General features: G+C 46.1%; 1 protein-coding gene across 2 annotated transcripts in view; it reads left to right on the forward strand.

Moving 5' to 3' along the window:
* Window positions 1–1,023: 1,023 nt before the first annotated feature.
* The window catches only part of PTDSS2 (phosphatidylserine synthase 2), a 73,653-nt gene continuing 52,106 nt past the window's right edge, over window positions 1,024–22,570 (forward strand). The window contains exons 1-2 of one of the 2 annotated variants that reach the window (XM_077288015.1): window positions 1,280–1,552; window positions 3,635–3,815. In XM_077288015.1, coding sequence (XP_077144130.1) covers window positions 1,387–1,552; window positions 3,635–3,815 — 347 coding nt within the window. In that variant the 5' untranslated portion in view covers window positions 1,280–1,386. Of the gene's footprint in view, window positions 1,553–3,634; window positions 3,816–22,570 lie in introns of both variants that reach the window. The other variant, XM_077288016.1, reaches the window with a different exon arrangement.

A 22,570-nucleotide genomic window follows, 5' to 3' on the forward strand; every position in this document is an offset into this window, starting at 1 on the left:
CGGACAGGTCACAAACTGCAGGAGACGGAGCCGAGCGGAGACTAAAACAGATGAAAACGCCAGAAGGTGAGTATCAGACAGGGGGCAGGGGACGGGGATTATCAGCACCGCTCCAGCATTGAAATTAAAAAATAATGCTGGAGTGGTGCTGTAAATGTGATGCAGCTCTTGGTTACTGTATGCGGGCTCCTTATACTAATACTCATAAAAGACCCAGGTGGTACGTATCAAAAGCCCCCTACCCCCCCCCCATCTCCAGCCTCCCCAGACAGCAAATATTACATGTGATGGAGTATATATAATATCAGAACAAAACATTATAATATTCAGCCCCCAGTGCCCTGTCCCCCCTCCCCCACTTCAGCCCCAATTCCCCCATCATCTCACATCCACCCCTCAGTGCCCTGTCCCACCTCACCCACCTTCAGCCCCCACAACACCCCCATGGTCTCACATTCACCCCCCAGTACCCTGTCTCCCCTCCCCCACAATACTCCCATGGGCTCACATTCACCCCCCAGTCCCCCGTCCCCCCTCACTCACTTTCAGCCCCCACAATACCCCACGGTCTCACAGTGACATACCTGAATTTAATAAACCTAAAATGTCCCATCCCCAGCACTTACTGATGAAGTTTGCACTGCAGGACCAGGAAGTGTCTAGGTGAAATGCAAGATGTGGGCACTAGGACCCAGCGTGCCTGAGCCAATCCCAGCGTGCACAGAGTGAAGAAAACTGCAGCCAGGAAAAGCTTCATGATCAGGTCAGACGGGCGAAACCATTCACTGCAGGGGGGAGACTGCAGCCGCCACTGTGCTAGCAGCCTGCTGCAGAGTCTCCGTCAGACGGGAGCAGACATTATACTGCTCTGCTCCTATGTGGTGTTCTGCCTCCTCACAGAAGTGGCCCTGGCTCCCGGTGGGCCCCTTCATATGACAGGGCCCGGGGCGATGGCCCCCTCTGCCCCCCCAGTAGCTACGCTACTGGCTGGGGGGTTATATGGCTGTCACCCTACGGCTCCAGGCTCGGGTCAGTGACTGAGCGGTCAGCATTGCGCCTGACAACTACTGGATGGAAATCCACAGACAGACGACCAGACCAACTTCAGCACCGCGGACAGCGCATGCGTGACAAACTCACTTTCGCCTGGCTTGATCCCTAACACCACGCCCCTTAGCAACGACTGTGCGGCCTCGTCGAGCCGGCTGTCAGGGCCGGTGACGTCACGTAGTCATGTGCCCCCCAACCCACGTGGTGAGGTGAAAGCGTGCGTCCCCCTGCTCCTCCCACTCCCCGGTCAGTGGGGGTCGGGAGACTTGTTCCCAGCGGCTGAGGAGGACGGAGCTGCTCATGATAGCGGCGCCCGCTGCTGAGCCATGATCCGCCATGAGGGCAGGAAGGCAGCCGCTAGTAGGAAGTCCTCCCTGGACGGCCTGGACGAGACGGAGGTCAGGAGCAGATACCCGGCCGGCAAGTCCCTGCTCAGGGGGGAGACCTCCAGGACCACCACTGAGTCTGAAGTGTTTGATGATGGCACCAACACTTTCTTCTGGTGAGCCGCCTGCAGGGCTTGTGCCCGGGCATCTTGGGGCTGTGCGTGTGCCAGGCTGGGGCAACCTGTGGCTGCTGCCCTGTAGTACTACTGTCCCCAGCAGTGTCAGTGGGGAGTTAGGCCCGGGCTGTGCTCCCTGCTCGCAGACACAATGGCCCTCTAATAATGCTGAATACTGGGGTCTCCAGTGGCTGGGGAACTACAACTCCCAGCATGCCCCAGGCTTCACGACTGCTGGAGAGCCACAGGTTCCAGCACTTCATCCAAAGCCGAGTGCAGAACTGAGGAACCTCTGATGACCCATAGAGCGGATGGTGCGACCCCCAAAGTTATAGGTCCTGAGGCTAGTAATGGGGCTGTCATCAGCCCCTTCCTAGCCAGGCCAGCCTGTAATAATGGGGGCTTCACCCACCACTGATGAATGGTGTCTATATTAGTGATGCCCCCATTGTTACTGGTGATCTACAGGGGTGTGCTGGGTGGTCCCTGGGGGCTGATGTCTTCGATCAGCTGAGGGTGTATGTAGTGCTGCTCTGTAGACCACCTCAGGGGCAGACATACCATTGGTGCAGCCGCACAGGGGCCCACGACGTAAGGGGCCACTGGAATTGTGCATTATGATGAAACATTAGACTGTTAAGGGCCCGTGTAGTGTTCTTACACAGGGGTCCTCATCTGTCTGTGTGCGCCAGCGGACAACCCAATCCTTGGAGGAACCAAACTTCTCTGTCTGAGTCCATGTGGTAATTGGGTCAGTTACTGCCGATTGTCCGGTGTATGATCCCGTGTAGTGTGCACGCATCCTATAAGTCTACACGGGACCAAACACATGAGGGCAAAGCGTCTGCACCCAAACTTACCGACTGCCGTGTGTGTGTGCTCCTGAGTCTCCCCTGATAATGATGGCCGCCGGTGTAAGAAGGATTGGTCGTGATGATATTCGATGCCCGATAGTCCCCGGAGTCTGGCGGCAGCTCGTTCTTCATTCCATAGAAAGATCAGTTGCACATTTGTCCGAGCCGAGGGTCTGCGTGGTCCGGCACTGGCATCTTGTGCTGCAGATCTCACTGCTGTGGTTGTGGTTTTATTGGAAACTGCAACTCAAATGTGAGCGATGTCTGACAGGCTGGTGACACCTTGGGATGTGGGGAGATCACTTTAGCGGTACTCTATTTAGCGCTCTCCATAGATGTGGTGTATGTATGGAGCCTTTCTGCTCCTGGGATGTGCGGTTGGTTGTTTCTCAGCCCGGCGGGCGCTCCCCCTGTAGCCCGGCGGGCGCTCCCCCTGTAGCCCGGCGGGCGCTCCCCCTGTAGCCCGGCGGGCGCTCCCCCTGTAGCGCTCTTGTTCCCGCGTCCTCCTGTAGTTCACTTATCCCTTTACTGACTTGTAATGGGATGTAACTTGCTGATAACGCCGCAAAGCAAATAAAAGGCTGATAAAATCCTGACCTTGAAAGCTGTAATCGATTTTGTGCTCCTGTGATTGCAGGATGCGGTCACACTACGCCGTGTATCATGTGCTGTCACACTGTGTAATAAATATCACTAATATTATGGTTTACTAACAATATCGGAGCATAAACAAGTTCGACCCCTTCCATGCCGGGCAATAGGATTGTATCTGCCAAAAACTGCATGGCCGTGAGTCGGGCACAGGATAAATATATTTTTCCAGTATATGTTTTTTGTATTTTAATGAGTTTTAGAAATTAAATGTACATGTGATGTTTCTGCTGTGTATTTTACGTAGCGTGTTTGGTGCATAAAATACGTGGCGCTTCACAGTACAAGCCTAATCGATGAGATTTTAGAAATGCATACTGAGGCTGTTTTTGTTTTTAAACTTTATTTCTATAGTGCGAACGTATTCTGCAGCACTTCACAATTAAGCGGTGACATGTAAAAGTATCACATAGGTCACCAGTTACAGGAGGAGTGAGCCGTGCTACTCGCTAGCTTACAATCTATAAGGAAATGGGGGACACAACAGGTAGAACGTGCTGTCATTATAATAAGTAGGGGCTATGATATAAGGCTGCATGGTATAAAAACAATTGTAGAATTTCACTTTTTTTTGCAGTTTCACCGCACTTGGAATTTTTTCTCTGCTTTCCAGTACGCTATATTGTGTCGTTCAAAAGTACAACTCGTCCCGCAAAAATCAAGCCCTCACATGGCCATATTGACCAAGAAATAACAAAGTTATGGCTCTGGGAAGAAGAGCAAAAAATGAAAATGGAATATCCTAAGGTGGTGAAGAGGTTAGTTGGATCATCCAGGGTAGTGCTTTCCAGAATACTGGCGCAGCATGAGAGAAGTCTTGGAGATGGGAGTGGAAGGTTTGGATTATGGAGGATGTTGGCTCAGCTGCAGAACAGCGGGCATGGGAAGGGTGATGGATAGATGAAACAGCAGCTGTAGGGCAGTGCAGAACTGTGGAGCGATTTTTGGGTGAGAGAAGTTTATATTGGACTCTGTAGCAGATGAGTAACCAGTGCAGTGACTGGCACAGGGTGGAGGCATCGGTGTAGCGGCTGGACAGCAATCATTCCTGTTTGCTGCTTCCAGGACTGAATGGAGAATAGAAGGGTTGGTAAGAGGGAGACTGATCAGTAGAGTGTTGCAGTAGTCCAGACGACAGTGACGAAGAGTGACACTAAGTTTTGCAGCTTCAAAGGTGAGAAAAAACAGATTTCGGGGATGTTTTTTAGATGCAGATGACATGAGCTAGTGAGTAACTGGATATTGAGAACAAGGGAAAGTACTGAGGCAGATATGGCCCCAAGACAGCAAGCGTTCTGCTGGGGAGTTATGGTTGAACCCCCGAGGGTAGGTTCGTTAGTAGAGGAGGGGAAACTTGAGCCGTCCTGTCTTGGAGCAATTCAGCTTCATGTAAAGGGAGGACATGATGGTGGGGATAGCGGTCAGGCAATCCCTTCTATTATGTATTAAGGTGGGGGAGATGGCAGGAGAAGAGCTTTATAATTGGGTGTCATCAGCACAGAGCTGGGGCTGGAAACCAAATCTGCTAATATTTTGTCCAATAGGGGCAGTGTATAGGGAGTGTACTGTTCTTTTTGTTGAGTCCTGCTTCATTTTGGCCAAGACTTGGCATATGGTTTTCCAGCACTTTTCATCCATTCAAATGAATAGGGGAAAAATGCTTCCAAAATGCACATGTTGTACACAGCAATTGTTTCCTGCCACCATTCTGATTTTTTTTTTTTTTTTTTTTTTTTTTTTTATTGTTGGTTGAGAAAAAAAAAAGCTGCAAAAACGCCACCTCAGAACTCCACATTAGAGGTAAAAAAAAAAAACTACCTGACTTGTAGGACACTTTTAATTTGCAAGCTGCAAGCATCCACAATCTGATGAACTACAACTCCGTTGATTGTGGCGAATGATGGGACTTGTCAGATGATTGTGAAGCTTCCTCCAGGGATTAGTCTTGTATTATTCATGTGTTCAATGTGCGGGAGATGGTTGAGGATCAGACCTGTGGGAACACTTTCTCTTCATGACAATGGATGCGTATATGGTTTCCGCTTCAATAAACCTTTACATTAGGAGCCACTTACATGGATATATTGGGCTCTGGTAATGCTCTGTCCTGGCTTCTGTCTTGCACAATCTATTTTAGAGCAGTGGTCATTATTTTTCCCATTGATTTTATAATGGATTTTGCTGGATCTCCATTATTTTATTTATTTATTTTTTTTAAGCAAGTTTTCCCATCTAAATGTCAAAGCAATGAAAACTGAAGGGAACTTTAGAGCCTGAACTTCCGAATGCAGCCCACCAACAATCAGCAGGTATGGCCGTGGGCACGCTACTGGCACTCTTACATTTCCTTTCGCAATGATGTTTTAGCCAAAGCTGTAGACTGATCTTAATCTGTGAACGGTGGACATGTTTCCCTGAGTCTTCTGGAACACCAGGGCTGTGGAGTCATAAGCCAGACCTCCGACTCCTCAATTTCCATGTCTCTGACTCCATGATTCCGACTCCACAGCCTTGTGGAACACAAGACTATATGTGACGTGATTGCTGCCGAAAAGCAAAGGAACAGATCAGCAGGGACCACTGAAGCTCCATATTTCATGCCATCAATTGTTCCGTTGTTTTCATGCATTATATGTTGGTATGATTGGTGTCACTCAGAGCTACAGCTGGTTCTGTTAGAAAGAAGCCCTCCTATGGCTATGTCAGGGAGGAAAAAAACACAAGTTCTAGCTTTTAGAAGGGGCAGAAAAAAACTAAAGCGTTAATACTAACAATCTCCTTGTCCTTAAACAGGATAAGAAAAGCAGAGTTAAGACTGTGCACACGTTGCGGATTTTGCTGTGGATCTCAGCAGTTTTCCATGCTTTGTACAATACCATGTAAACCTATGGGAAACAAAATCCGCTGTGCCCATGCTGCGGACAAAAACGCGCGGAAACACAGTGGTGCTTTTTCCGCAGCATGTCAATTCTTTGTGCGGATTTTGCAGCGGTTTACACCTCAACTCAATAGGGATCCGCAGGTGTAAAACCACACCAAAACCGAGGCAAATCCGTGGGTAATCCGCAGTGTGGTTTACCTGCTGATTTTGTAAAAGGCGCTGGAAAAATCTGCACACCAATCCGCAACGTGTGCACATAGCCTTAGAAAACTGCCAAGCAATGTTTCCCAAACTCGTCCTCACTGCCCCAGCTAATGTGCTCAGGGTTTCAGGATAGAAGGCTGCTCTCTGGGATGGAGGTTAAATAGTGGCCCAACACCGTTCAGTACAGTGACTTTACTCTTCAGCAGTACACCCAGCGTGCGAATACTGACCTACCACCTACCAGCAATCTGATGTTTGTTGAAGGTCACCTGAAATGGTAGAAACGTTACGCCCTTGGATTGGATGCCTTTGTCTGTAAGTGATGATTGAGGGCTAACTTCTTTCTGAAACTTTCAAAAGTGGTGTCCACAAATCTAGGCTTTGTATTGCAGCCCCCTAATTGTCTCTATCTGAGCTGCTATGCCAGAGACCCCCTTTGGACCAGAGGCACACTTTTTATGCGTAGTTAAATAGAAAAAAAATAAACATGGTTTTCAGTTCCTGCGTGGCCCCTTCAGCACTTAATTACCCAACTGCTTTCTTCAGCTTTCATTGCCAAGTGTGCCACAGTGGACTTTTGCTTAACCCTAGTACAACATGGACAACTCCTTTACATTTCCTCTTAATTTTTAAATGCAGAATGGCATTAATTAGTGATGAGCGAATATACTCGTTACTTGAGATTTCTCGAGCACGCTCGGGGGTTCTCCGAGTATTTTTTAGTGCTCAGAGATTTAGTTTTTGGCCGGCGTCACACTGGCATATTGCATCGGATGCGATATGCTAATGACCCTCGGTTCCTGCTCGCAGCAGAGTAGGAGCCAAGTGTCATGCGTCTGTGCTCTGATTCTCTCGCACAGGGAGGATCGGAGCACAGCTGCGGAGGAGGCGGAGAACTTAATTTCTCCATCTCCTCCATTGCTGGGGTCCGCTTATAACGCACATCACTCGGATGATATCCAAGTGATGTGCGCTGTCTCACCCGCATCCATAGGCTTATATGGGTGCGAGTGAGCTGAGAGTTTTCCTCGGTCCGAGACAATCGCAGCATTGTCGGCCGAGGAAAACGGTCGACAAAAAGTCGGCTGGTGGGAGCTGCCCCATAGCTTAACATTGGTCCGAGTGCAATGCGATATATGTATATATATATCTATATCTATATCGCATTGCACTTGGCCGTTTAAATCGCCAGTGTAAACCCATGGGAAGCAAAAAACGCTGTGCACATGCTGCGGAAAAAAACGCGCGGAAACGCAGTGGTGTACATTCCGCAGCATGTCACTTCTTTCTGCGGATTCCGCAGCGGCTTTACACCTGCTCCGCAGAAAAACCACGGTAAATCCGCAATAAATTTGCAGCAAAAACGCAGCGTTTTTGCCCTGCAGATTTATCAATTCTGCGGAAAAATCCGCAGAGGTCCTTTAGACGTGTGCACATAGCCTAACACTTAGGCAGCTGTACTGGAGTGAGACCTAATGTCCATTCCCGGTGCTCCCTGTACCTGCCATGTTCAGCTTTGACTGTTACATTTGCTGCCTCTAATTCTTGGCCAAGTGTTGGACTTCCTTTGCTGAGAACGTGTGAATTGTCACCTCTCCTACAGGATGTCTTCTGCTCCAGTTAATGAGCGCTGGCGCTGTCTCACAGCCAACGTGTCCATATTAATAGATAAATGCCTTCACGACTTCTCATCTTCACGCAAATTACTTTTTCTCAAGATCATAAAAATAGCTTGTCTGCTCAGATGGTGTTTTCTTGTCCCTGTAATTGTCACCACTGTGCAGCTCTCGCGAGCGGCACCTTGGGGGATCGGTGTTTGGCATGTTCCTGCTTCTCTTGGGATGTTTCCCGGCTCGGTTTCAAAGACGACATGGAAGCACAGGCTAATAAGTCCTTCATTTATTTTTCTCCTTTCTTTTTTATTCTTGTCGAGAGGGGGGTCACAAATTATAAGTGTAGGCCAAGACTAAAGTTAGACTCATCGCACCACCACGGCTCGTTTCTGACATTTGGGATGTGCAGAGATCCTGTTTGTTTGGTGTCATACTCCTAGTTGCTTTTTGTAAGGTGACATGGATCTTTACGTAATGAATATTTTACAAAACTTGCATTCTTGGCATCTACTTGAGCAGTTCAGAGAACTGTGATGAAGGAACTGGCAGTCCTCAATGTGCTGGCGTATGATTGCTTTCCAGATCTTGATCGCGGGGTCATTACTCTGCAGTGGTAATCCTGTATTGTATGCGCACCCTTCATTATCATACCCGTGTGTTCTCTGCATACCTGCCCATCATGGGGAGTCTATAGCGGGAGTTTATATGCAGGTGTTTTTTTTCTTCAAGGAATGGATCTAAAAAACTGTGTGTTATGCATAATGATTTCTAGGGAGTAACTTTATGGTCTGTTATGGGTACGAGTTTGACCTCCTTTCTGTATTGGTTTCCACTGGTTTAAGGTGCATTTACAATGCAAGCTGATCCTTAACAAGGATTAAGAGCGCTCGTTTCATGATTATCATGCAGTGTAAACAGGCTGACGATCAGCTGATGAAGGAGCTAAACACCCGTTCATGGGGTGCATCTTCTTCTGCATGGTGAAAGATCATCGTTCTCGGTTGTGAAGAAGAAGAACCATGGCAGCCTATATGAACTGAGTGATCTAGTGTAGATCACACAGTGCACATAGATTACTTTGCTCTGCCGGTGTAAACAGGTGTAAACAGGCATTTAAACGAGTTTACTGTATCGTAAGTTCACGTAACCGGACCTTTAGTCTGTGCATATAATATTAGTGATCTATCCTTTAGCTAGGTCATCAACATCAGATCTGTATACATGGGACTAATGGCCTGCAGTGGCCGCATTATGTCCAGCTGCTGTCAGAAGTGCGTGGTGCCCACCAATCTGATACTGCTCACTTATCTTAAGGCTAGCTCATCATTGGGGTCTTTCAGCTATGCATAAAGAGAAGAACATAAATGTGTGTATTCCTCGTAAGAATATTAATTTCCACACTGTCTCCATAAATGAGACCAACATAGAAGGGCGGGGTGAGGCTCAGCGTTGGGTATATTACTGTATATCAATGACAGGGCAGATCCCAGCTCTTGTACCATTCCAGCCCAAGCTTCATTATTGTCACTGTGTATTGGCACAGAGCTGAATGATTGGAAACATGGCCATATCTAAGGTTATGTACTCTATTGTGTGAATTATAGTAGGATTACGGGTACATGCATAATTATGGCAGCTCGTATGATGCGGATTTGTGTGGAAAATCGTGCAGAAAATGCCGCCCACGAGGCCCAGATTTGTCCACTGCAAGTTTAACGTCGTCTTCAATAAGATGGTTGGTATAAGTGCAGTCTGTAGGTGCGCATTCACACTGGCCATTTAACAAAGCCAGCTCATTTCTTTGGTTTTGCTTTAGTTTTTTGCACTTTGTACATACCGGGGCATTTTGTCTATATAGCTTTCTGTGGGCAGGTGCAAATGGTCATGTCAGGCTCCTGCTCTGCCCCCATCTATTTTGAGGCCTGCTGACACATATTGAGAACTAAAGAGTTGGGGACCACCCTGGTTCGGTTCACCTTGCTGCCGTGCGATGACTTTTACACTCTTTTGATCAAAACAGGGTAAGCAAGGTACGTTGTATTAGTATGCAGTATTGCTATTTACTTACTGCAGGGTATTTGCTCACTTTGTTTTTCCCAGGTTTTTACTTTAATAAAACACATGGTACATGGAATTTGATTAATCTGCATGTAGACCCGCAGCACAAGCTGTGAATCCCCAGCTGTTATCACGGGGTCAGTTTTGGATTTTTATTATGCAAATACTTGGCCGGTCCTTCAACATGAAAAATCAGCCAGTCGAATGTACCCAAGGGGCGCTGGGAAGAGCCGGGCAGATGCTTTAAAGTATATTGTCCCTGAAGCCCCGGAGCGGCTCGGAGAATGTACCTGTCTGCCATGGTGCTGCCCGCTGTCTGTCCAGCAGAACTTATCTGACAGGTTCTCTTTACTATAAACTGCTTATATTCCATGTCCACCGGGCCCTGGAAACTGGTTCTGCCTCTGTTTATTCTTGCACCAATACTTTAAAACGCTCGTTCTATTGTCCATTCCTCCTAGTGCATTCCTTTCTGCCACAATCCAGTAATTGACATATCGCCTTCACCCTGGGGCAGAAGCAAGTAACGGTTGATGAACATGCAGCTGTAAAACCTGTTTCAAACCTGCTTTTATTAGTAAGGCTGTGTTCACACAATGCATTTTTTTTTTAATGCAAACTTTCAGCTGCTTATTACAGTACCAGCAAAAGCTTTGAGAGGTCAGAAATCTCGTGCTCATAATGTTGTTTTTTCCTGACTGATTTGGAAAACTGCAACAGCTATCAGATTTTGCAGCATTTTTGGTGCAAAAACCTTAAGGAAGTTGAATCCTGATTTTTTTTTTTTTTTTTTGGGGGGGGCGGGGGGGACACTAAACTTTATCAGCATGCAGGAGAGACCACAAAAACGCAGCAAAGCCCTCTTATTGTAGGCAGCTTCACATGGGCTAATAGTCCGCCCATGAGCATCTGCTTGGCACCTGCTCACTGGTGCCGAGTCCTGGACCTTGGAGGCCCCGACGTCGGCTTGCTGTAATGGAGCCTTCCTTTCTCCTGCTCTCCTCCTCAGGAAACCTACTCATAAATGAATTAGTAGGATGAGAGCGATGCTTTCAATAGCTCGGATTAAGTGGATTGAGATTAATGTTCTGGATAAAGCACTTCATGTTAACATGATGCGTCCTGCAGACACCACAGAATTAAGAGCAGCTCATAAACTCCCCCCAATATAAGCTGTCTTACTGTCCGCCATGCACATACCTCCTGATCCCGTCTCCTCTGCCTTCACTCTTTTCTTTTGCTCCTCTATAGACTCCTCTTAGTGCATACTACTGTGTATGGCCTGCATCTCTTGGCAGGTAAGCCTCTTGGTGTAGTAGAAAAGCTGAGGGATAACTCCTGCGATCCGTCACCATAGGGCTTACCAGTATGCGTGCCATTGTGTAGGCAGCACAGTAATACTTTGTTTGCCCTGTCCTGCTGTAATGTAGTAATTCGGGATCAGACTGCACAATGTTGGTGGTCTGTAACCATATAGAGGCATGGATCCTTGTAGCTGAACATTGGGACACATGTCACTTACTAGGCGGTGTTTTATTAGCAGGAGATTATCACTACAGGACGAGTCCAATTCATGATGAGAGGCACAACAAATCTTACTCCAGCATTATGGGCCTCGCCTGGATTGCTAAGGCTACGTTCACATTTGCGACGCATGCGTCATGCGCCCCTATATTTAACATGGGGGGGCGCATGGACATGCGTTGTTGCATTTTGTGACGCATGCGTTTTTTTGGCACAAGCGTCAGGGCGCAGAGGACGCAGCATGTTGCATTTTTTTGCGCTAAAAAAAATGAACACATGCGTCACAAAACGCTGCGTTTTGCATGCGTTTTTGCGTTGTCGCCGACGCAGCACACAACAACGCAAATGTGAACGTAGCCTAAGAGGTGCGTGCTGCGAATGAATTGGGTGTGTCCACTCCAAAGCACCCCCCTTGTCACCTTGTCAAGACCAGTGAGAGAATCCTCGGTCTTGATTAGTTGCCCCCATTGAGTTTTTAAAACTCCTTCCACTTGTTGGGGGGGAAAATGTTCAGCGTGTGCTTTATATTGCAGAAAGTTCTTTAATTCATCTGAAAAATCGCACCTTGGTGGTAAAAACCTAACTTTTCTGCAAGCCCTCTTAGGATAAATGGGGCAGGTGCTATGAGATGCTGCGTATTATCTCTGTGCCAAAAACACAACGTATTACAGTTCAGCAATGCAAAAGGCGATTTATAGAAAACTCTTCCCACTGTGCATTTATTTTATTTTGTTGTAACGTCGTGTAAACTGACATATCTGTTCCTATTGCGGTAAATATATATTGTAATCACAGACTTTCCCCATAGGCCTGAATGAGACGTGGGCAATCTGCAGGTAAAAAAATCATTTAATTTTTAGAGCAGTGTAAATCTAGTAAGAACCCATAAAATACTCACATGATCGTATCTATAAAGTTATGTCAAAGCCAAATACCAAGAAGTGTAAAAAACAAAGCTTTATTTAAAACCTGACATATCATGAGACAAAAGCCGCAGCTGAAATAAAAAAAAAAAAAAAAAAAGGGATAAAACATATTGAAAAAACAAGTTACCGGATTTTCCTAATGGGCTGCAAAACTCACCAAATACTCATCGTGCGGATTTTGCCTAAAGAAGTTGTCCACTACTTGGCCAACTTCTTCTCATACCCCTCGCTTGGCCTCTATAAAGGGAATTAGACCTACCGGTAATTCGGTTTCCAGGTAGTCCCTCAGGACAGCACAATGGAGGATGTCCTTCCTTTGACCTATAGCGGGACAGGATCATAGAGAGGTTAAAAGGACCCTCCCACCTCCACCCTCCAGTGTTTTTTCAAAGTACCACAGAAGGATGGAAATAAATGGTCTAAACATGCCCTTACAAACACGTGTGTTATAATCCATTTAACGGCTTCATCTTAATTTTGAGCCATGGTGACTCAAAGGACGAACGATCTGCCGGTAGATTAATCCCGTACAAGCCTAAAAAGAGAAACATAAGGGAGGGAACTAAGGGTGCTGTCCTGAGGGACTACCTGGAAACCGAATTACCGGTAGGTCTAATTCCCTTTTTCCATTACGTCCCTCAGGACAGCACAATGGAGAATACCAAAGAAACTCTCCCAGGGTGGGTACAGAAGCCCAGGAATCAAAGTCCCAGGCTAAAACCAGACTAGATGTATAAATGATATGAAAGATCAGAAAAACCATAGATATCTAAAGAGATCCGCAAAGAAAATCACCGTAGTGAGTGTCTGATATACATCTATAATGGCCAATTTCAGTATGAATGTGGTAAACGAAATAAGCATCAGAAACAGAGAGGGAAATTCACCCATTGTACTCCAATACCAATAATGAACCACAGCAAGTTATTTATTGTGATAGATACTTATAGACATCACCGCCCCAGAATATGGTTAGAGAACCTTACTGCCCAGCAAAATATGGTGAAAGTCACAGCCACCACACAATGAGGACTGTACCGACCAATAATAAGCTGCATGTGCTTATAACAGGACTGTTCCTTCATCGGACCTTCTGGGCTCAGGTTAAGTCTTGGTTACAGACCAACTTACCGTACTAGAAGGAGACCTGCAGGACAGAGGCCCTGGACTGGGAAAGATCAAACCAATAACAGTTAGTACATGGATAATGGCACAGCATTGGGATGTACACACATTACTCATCCAGGAGATCACGTCTATTCTAAATCCTTAGATGTCTAATCCCAAGTAAGGGTTGGATATTATTGAAACTAAGGGATACACCATCCGGCAGGTAATATCTCCTGCCATTACCAATGCTGGGCTTCTATTAGAAGCGCTGAAAGAGAAATGTGGATCATCACTCCTGTTTTCCTTGATGTTAGACACAATAAATGTGGTGGTGCTATTAAAAATCTTCCGACACTTGAAATTATTCGAAACTGCATTTATACGAGTCATTAGTCCAGACATTATAAGTATGTCGACTATTTGTCCATATATGCATATTACACTCATACATATCCCAAGAGGCAATCTTCTCAGGAATCTTTATACACCCAGACTGCCATTGTGGGAGTAACCATATTCCATGGCTACAGAAAAGTAGGTTTCTTCCTCATCACAGAGGGAGATTATCTACTGTGAGGCAGTGAGACTATGGGGTCTTAACAGTAAGAACCCTGGATCCAGTTTCATTTATCTTAGGAGCTGTGACTGCTGTAAGAGCCGCGAGTATGGGATCCTCTGCCACACGACACAGTGCTGCTGCTTCACCACAAGGTACAGAAGGCAGTGCTGATGTCCCTGGTAAACATTCGCAACAGACTTATGGGACAAGAATCTGTCTGATTGCCGAATGTAGAGTTTGGGAAGGATCAATAATAACAACAACAATAAACTTTATATAAAGTCAACATATTCCGCAGCGCTTTACAGCTTGACAGTTTCAAACGCAACAGTCATAAGTAACCACCATATAATAATTAAAGCAAAATAAAATGACCCTGCTCGTGAGAGTTCAATCTACAATGAGGCGGGGAAGATACAATGTACAAGTATTAACAATGTTGTATAACAATGATGGCACAGCCATCTTTTAGATTGTGTGTGTGTGTAGCCCATCCACTAACACAAAATGACTGATTAGGGAACGTGATAGGCCGCTCTGAACAAATGTGTTTTGAGGGAGTGCCCAAAACTATGCAAATTGTAGATGGTCCTAATATTTTAGGGCAAATCATTCCAAGGAGGAAGGAATCCTTCCTTTCAACTCGTGGGATTTTTCCCATTCCCAGGACAGTAGTATGTCCTTTTATAGGATTATAGGATGTACCAAAATGACATATGTCATCTTTTAAAGCTAATTATGTAATAGACTTGCCTTTAGCACTCAAGGTAGAATCTACCTGACAGATCTGTTCCAAACAGAAGAAATGCAAATTCTACTAAGACAATTCAAGCATATCTGTTTGCTTGACTAAGCCCTGTTGTAAAGAATGAAGTAACAGAAGCTGGATCTGGGTCCAAAAACACAAGGACTCCATATCCAGAGTTGCGGCCCAAGACAAAATGTGAAGCGGTAGGCCGATGATACAATGTGCAGCCACACAAGGCACAAGACAGAAGTTCTAACCCAGTGGTTCACCGCCAGAGGCGAAAAAAGCACCAAGCCTGACACACTAATGATACCCCCTGAGGCACAGGGCACCAAAACCCTATGATGCAAAATGATGCATGTAGGAACTATGAAGCAATATAATGCAATATGATGTCCAAAGGCACTATTAAGTAATCTGATTCAATACGATGCAATATGATGCAAAGTCACTATGAAGCGCTATAATGCATATAGCAACTATGAAGAAATATGATGCACAAAGGCAATCTGAAGCACTATGATGCATACACGAACAATGAAGCAATATGATGCATATAGGAATAATGAAGCAGTATGATGCATGAAGTAACTATGACGCGCTATGGTGCATATAGGAACAATGAAGCACTATAATGCATATAGGAACTATGAAGCAATATGATGCATGAAGTAACTATAAAGCACAATGGTGCATATAGGAACAATGAAGTAATATGCTGTAATATAATGCACAAAGGCAATATGAAGCACTATGGTGCATATAGGAACAATGAAGCAATATGCTGTAATATAATACACAGTCACTATGAAGCGCTATGATGCATATAGGAAACATGAAGCAATATGCTGTAATCTAATGCACAAAGGCAATATGAAGCGCTATGATGCGTATAGGAACCATGAAGCAATATACTGTAATATAATGCACAAAGGTAATATGAAGAGCTATGATGAGTATAGTAACCATGAAGCAATATGCTGTAATCTAATGCACAAAGGCAATATGAAGTGCTATGATGCGTATAGGCACCATGAAGAAATATGCTGTAACCTAATGCACAAAGGCAATATGAAGAGCTATGATGCGTATAGGAACCATGAAGCAATATGCTGTAATCTAATGCACAAAGGCAATATGCAGTGCTATGATGCGTATAGGAACCATGAAGCAATATGCTGTAATATAATGCACAAAGGCAATATGCAGTGCTATGATGCGTATAGGAACCATGAAGCAATATGCTGTAATATAATGCACAAAGGCAATATGAAGCGCTATGATGCGTATAGGAACCATGAAGCAATATGCTGTAATATAATGCACAAAGGCAATATGCAGTGCTATGATGCGTATAGGAACCATGAAGCAATATGCTGTAATATAATGCACAAAGGCAATATGCAGTGCTATGATGCGTATAGGAACCATGAAGCAATATGCTGTAATATAATGCACAGAGGCAATATGAAGCGCTATGATGCGTATAGGAACCATGAAGCAATATGCTGTAATATAATGCACAAAGGCAATATGAAGCGCTATGATGCGTATAGGAACCATGAAGCAATATGCTGTAATCTAATGCAGAGAGGCAATATGAAGCGCTATGATGCGTATAGGAACCTTGAAGCAATATGCTGTAATATAATGCACAGAGGCAATATGAAGCGCTATGATGCGTATAGGAACCATGAAGCAATATGCTGTAATATAATGCACAAAGGCATTATGAAGCGCTATGATGTGTATAGGAACCATGAAGCAATATGCTGTAATCTAATGCACAGAGGCAATATGAAGCGTTATGATGCATATAGGAACCATGAAGCAATATGATACACAAAGGCAATATGAGCACTATGATGCATATAGGAACAGAGATGCAATATATGATGCAGAAAGGCAATATGAAGCACTCTGATGCATAAAGGAACCATGAAGCACTCTGATGCATAAAGGAACCATGAAGCAATATGATGCAATATGATACACGAAGTAACTATGAAGCGCTATGATGCATATAGGAACTATAAAGCAATATGATGCCGTATGATAACCCAGAGGCACTCAATATGTTGCATAGATGTACTATGATTCAGTATCATGCACAGACACCCTCCATATGATGCATAAAAGCAGTATGATGCAGTATTATGCACGGAGGCACTTGATATGATGCACCGAAAGACTAGGCCATGCTTGAAGGTGCCAAACAAGAGACCAGGCCTACACTTTTAAGCAAAAGAGCAATCTATCAGAGGTCCAGATAAATCTCCACTCTGAACAGTACCTCTCATTTGTCAGACTGACTCCACCCAAAGGAGCTAATTAATGAGCCGCAGCTGGAGGGCAGACTTCATGAAGACAATGTGCTGAATAAACACCTTGTGTCCTCCTACGGACGGAGTAGTTAAGTTGCAAAGAAAAGTGAAACACTTGTTTATTGAACCAAAAAATGGAAAGCATGCTTCCAAAAAAAAAACCACTCTGAAGCCCAATCATAAGGCTCTGTGCAGACAAAACCTGCAACTAACTGAAGTCCAGTCATGAGATGTAGCCTGGACACATGGCCCTACCATAGCCTAGAGGTCCAAGGCCTAGCTGCAAATGGGTTCCAGGTACAGCTTTGACACAAAGACATGAGACTAGAGTCAGCCCAGAGGCCCAGGCCATCAATGCAACATTTAAACCATGCACTCACCTGTGCTGGCTCCATACCTGCTAGAAGACAGGGGGAGCTGGTAACGCCGAAAGCCTACCGTGGAAGGAAGCGGCGTCCCCTTTACTCTTCTCCTGTGCCCCCTTCCGTGTTCCATCGTGGAATGCACGCCAAACCTATGTGCCGGCGCTCCATCACTGTAAGCGCCACGGCCTTCTCCACCACACGACTTTCGGACATAGAGGTGTTTTGCCGGTTGGCGTCCGAGCCGAGAGCCCCCCACCGGGAGGAAGCGGCTCTACCCAGGAGCCCGTCCGCTCGACTGGTCTCTGGGGCTGAGGGACTCCCCACCGGGGAGTTTCCACCCTGGGCTACTTGACAGGGGGAAGGATTGGACCAGCCGCACGATCCCCCTGAGCCCATTGCACAGGCTGACTGTTGGCTGAGGAACCTCTCAAAGAGGAGTCGGCCACAGTCCACTTGACAGGGGTGAGAGAATCCACAGGCTATCTTCGCTCTAGGAGCAACCTCTCATACAACCGTCCCCTGTAGGGACAGGAAAAACACTGGAGGGTGGAGGTGGGAGGGTCCTTTTAACCTCTCTATGATCCTGTCCCGCTATAGGTCAAAGGAAGGACATCCTCCATTGTGCTGTCCTGAGGGACGTAATGGAAAAAATAATAAAACCTATACTCGCGTTCCAGGGGCTGTAATGTGGTGGAGTGACACGTGATGTCCGGCGTCCAATCATCGCTGGCGTCACTGTCTCCGCCTTCAGACAAACTGAACATGAAGAGGAAGTCGGGGAACGAATGCAGCACTGGCTTCCTCTTCATGATTGATTTGTCCAAGGGCGGAGACTGTGACGCCAGCGATGATTGGGCGCTGGGGTCACTTGTCACAACGCCAGCACAGGAGGGGAAGATAAGCTTTATTATATTATGGGGGCCAAACATTTTGATCAAGAAGGGGTTTCCTAATAGTGGACAATCCTTTTAAGGCTTCATCCACACAAGACTGATGTGCAGCAGATTGTTCCACTGTGCGTTACGTTACCAGCAATTTGGATGAGGTTCTCGAAGACCAGCGAGGACGTACTATTAGGCCGGGTTTCTAATGATCAGTTTAATGCCTGGGCCAGAAATAACTGATGCAGAACTTTGTGCTCCGGTCCAGTGACCACATCTGAGTCGGAAAACCTTGCATGCAGGATCTTCTGATCCATATCTAGCACCTGCCTGGTGCCACAACTGATGTCCCGGAAAAATCCCACAGCAACGTGTAGGATCAGTGCTGACATTTAGTTCCACTGGAGCAAAAACCAAATGCATAGCTGAATAAATAGTAAGCCTATGTTCACACGTTGCGTTTTTTTCTGCTGGCAAAAACCTGCTGTCTTGGCAGTAAAGAGGCTGCTTACAAAAAGCAGATTTTGCTGCGTATTTGCCTTTTTATAGTCTCTAGTGCTTGCTGATAAAGATTAGAGGCACCCCGAAAAAACATAATGCAACTTCCTTAAGGTTTTTTATGAAAAACGCAGCAAAACGCTGAAACATGACGTGCTGCAGTTTAAAAACCCAGCCAATTAATTCAGGGAAAAAGTGTGTGCATGAAATTTCTGAAATCTCATAGCTTTTGTTGGTTCTCTAAAATGCAGCTTAAAACTTGCATAAAAAACATCGCCAAAAAAAAATGCAGCAAAAACGCAGTGTGTGAACATGGCATAAGCAGGGGTGAGGAATCTTTTTTTTTTTTTTTTTTTTACCTTACCTCTGCTAAGGGCCATTTGAATATTGATACCATCCTTCGGGGGCCGTACAAACTCCACCCACAAAGTACATCCTGACTCTGGCACTGGTGTCTGGTGTTGCATGCCCTTCAGTGTTCAGTAGTGAACACTCTGTGTGTGCTAACAGAGTAAGAAGAAATTAATGAGCTGGTTGTAATCAAAATACTCCTCCCTGCCCAAGAATGTGATCCCTGAGAATCTGCTCGGGGGCCTGATAAAAGGTCATCGAGGGCCTGAGGTTCCCCACCCCTGGCATAAGGAGTTCTTGGTTGCTTAACTGGGATTTCATTTAGACCCAGTCCTAGTAATGGGATTTTCCCAACAGATGCATTTCTGACATGGGTAATATCCAGTGGATCTTTTCCTGAGGATGCTATAGACTGGTGCTTCACGTGGCTCATATACACGGATGCGGTGACCTCGAAGTACAGCGCTGTGTTGGTTGAGGAACATCTCTGGAGACTTCATGTTCTGGGCCACACAAAGTCGTAATTGTGTGCAGCCGTAGGGTGTTGGTCACCACGTGATCCTTCCACCATTCTCCTGGCAGCGCTTTATAATCCAGTCTTTGTGATGTAATAAATTAATTTTAAAGGGGTTGTTTGCTTTTCGAACATTGAGGGGAAAAAAGTCTGTAAGACTGCGTGGCCTGTTATGTCACACTGGGTGCATTGTCTCTAGGCCGAGTGTCCTGGTATAAAGCCTTGTTACATGACGTTTTTACAGTACGTGTGTTCAGGCATTACGCAGTTTTTTGTTTTGTTTTTTGTTTGTTTTTTTACTGCTTCCCAGTTTCTTTCTTTAAGTTATCCCCCATCTTTGCATTTCATAGATAACCCCTTCTGCTCAGCGAAAATGTTGTGCATAGCGGAGTCGCTGTACCATCATATACTCTACAGAAGGGGTAGACTATTAATTTTCCTTAGTTGCCAGATAAGAGATCGTGACTGTTGTGGAGGCCGAACCACGAGGACAAAATTAATTCTACTCAATATTAACATATTAATTACAATGAATATAATTTTATATTCTCACTTAATATTGCGTAGAATTAAGTGTGCTGACCTCCCCTATACATCGTAAGAGCCCACACACGGCCCCCTATATGCACTGTGAGCCCCCCGCCTCCATATCTACACTGGGAGCCCCCCCCCACGGCCTCCATATGGACACTGGGAGCCCCCCCATGGCCTCCGTATGGACACTGGGAGCCCCCTTCCCCCCCACGGCCTCCACATGGACACTGGGAGCCCCCTTCCCCCCCACGGCCTCCACATGGACACTGGGAGCCCCCTTCCCCCCCACGGCCTCCATATGGACACTGGGAGCCCCCTTCCCCCCCCCCACGGCCTCCATATGGACACTGGGAGCCCCCTCCCCCCCCCCCCCCCCACGGCCTCCATATGGACACTGGGAGCCCCCTTAAACCCCCACCCCCCCACGGCCTCCATATGGATACTGGGAGACCCCTTCCCCCCCCCCCCACGGCCTCCATATGGACACTGGGAGCCCCTTCCCCACGGCCTCCGTATGGACACTGGGAGCCCCCCTCCACGGCCTCCGTATGGAAATTGGGAGCTCCCTCCTCCTCCCCCCCCCCCCCACGGCATCCGTATGGACACTGGGAGCCCCCTTTCCCCCCCACGACCTCCACATGGACACTGGGAGCCCCCTTCACACACACCCCTTAACCCCACCCCCACCCCCCCGGCCTCTGTATGCACACTGGGAGCCCCCTCCCGAAAAAAGATAAAATGACGTAATCGCGTTGGCTGTGTAATACACACATTGGTGGGAGGTGTAAGCGGCTGCTCCCTCACCAATGTATTAATCGTTGTTTGCACCCTGAGAATTCAGATAGGCAGGAGAGGCCATGGTGTGGCCCGCGCCGCTGTGTCGCTTTCAGTCCGCTAGTCGAGCCAGAGGGCCGGTTGTGGCCCGCGGGCAGCAGTTTGCCCGGTCTGCCCCAATGCCATTGACATCTTCCTTCTACTAACACAGATTGAGGGACGACTGAACTATGTAACTCTGTGTACATTTGTTTTGGGGGCACAGAGTTATGTAGGGGTGTGTTTCCTAATTATGTGACTGTTTTCAGTCCTGGTATTTGTAGGTACTTGCTGGATGGGCTTGGCATTGGCTAGTGAGGGTGCTATTGCCCAAATCTTATGTCTACATCCATGAGTCCCGATCACTTCTAAATACCGTAACCTTTGGCAGCAATCTTGATGGCCTCAGTCCTGGCAACTACGCTGGTATTTGTAATATGAAGTGGAAAACCCGGTCACTGGGGACTGGACGCCCTGACACATTTTACAAGACGACAACATTTTTTAGATCTTTAAAAAAAAAAAAACCTGTGTGAATGAATAGGCCCTATAGAGGAAGAGGTGCTGCCTGCACTCGGCCCTCTATAATGGGTCATGGGTTTTTGCTTACTGCCTAAAATTTCACAATTCCCGTAGACTACAGTGGAGCCGCAGACATGGAGGCCACATGCCTTACTCGCATACTCAGGTGCCAAATGGGTTAAGAGACCCCATTCTCCTGATGTAGGAGGCATCCCGAGAGTCTACACATACAGTTAACCTGTATACATATTCCCCAAAACATATTATTTGATACGAATTGCATTGCATGCATATGCCTTTATATGCTAAATTGCATATTGCGAAATAAAGCGACTCTAGAATAAATGCTATACAGAGAAAAATTGAGTCTTGCTAGATAATAGAAGTATATATAAACACATTTTATTAATTAAATAAATCACACAAGATATTGTTATAAAATGGGGCTTGAAAAGAGCACAAAAAATAGCCCAAAGTGTAACAGAGCAATAAATAAGTAACAAACAATGTAACAATATTCCGGGTAAGTGATAAATAGTCCAAGTTAAATAGGAGCTGGGTACAACCCTAAAACGTATAGGGTAAATGCGTATATAGCTAGTGATGTCGCTATTGCAGAGTCTCTGTCTGCAGATCCAGAGAATGTCTCACCAATTATATCAAAGGGAGATATATATCACCCCTGTGGTTACTAGTGACCGCAGAGTGCAACCACGCCCCTTGAAAAAGGAAAACGTATTTCCGAAACGTGCGTTGGGGAAGGAGCTGTGGCGCAACTGCCTGGACGTTATGATGGGTAATTTAGTTTTCAATTCTTCACTATTAGTGCTGTGCAGGTCTCAGTATGTATAGGTGCTCTTAGAGCCGACTTGATTTATATTAAGGGGAGCAAACTCTGCGGTCACTAGTAACCACAGGGGTGATACATATCTCCCTTTGATATAATTGGTGAGACATTCTCTGGATCTGCAGACAGAGACTCTGCAATAGCGACATCACTAGCTATATACGCATTTACCCTATACGTTTTAGGGTTGTACCCAGCTCCTATTTAACTTGGACTATTTATCACTTACCCGGAATATTGT

This window comes from Ranitomeya variabilis, chromosome 2 (genome assembly GCF_051348905.1).
Source record: "Ranitomeya variabilis isolate aRanVar5 chromosome 2, aRanVar5.hap1, whole genome shotgun sequence".
NCBI classification, from domain to species: domain Eukaryota; kingdom Metazoa; phylum Chordata; class Amphibia; order Anura; family Dendrobatidae; genus Ranitomeya; species Ranitomeya variabilis.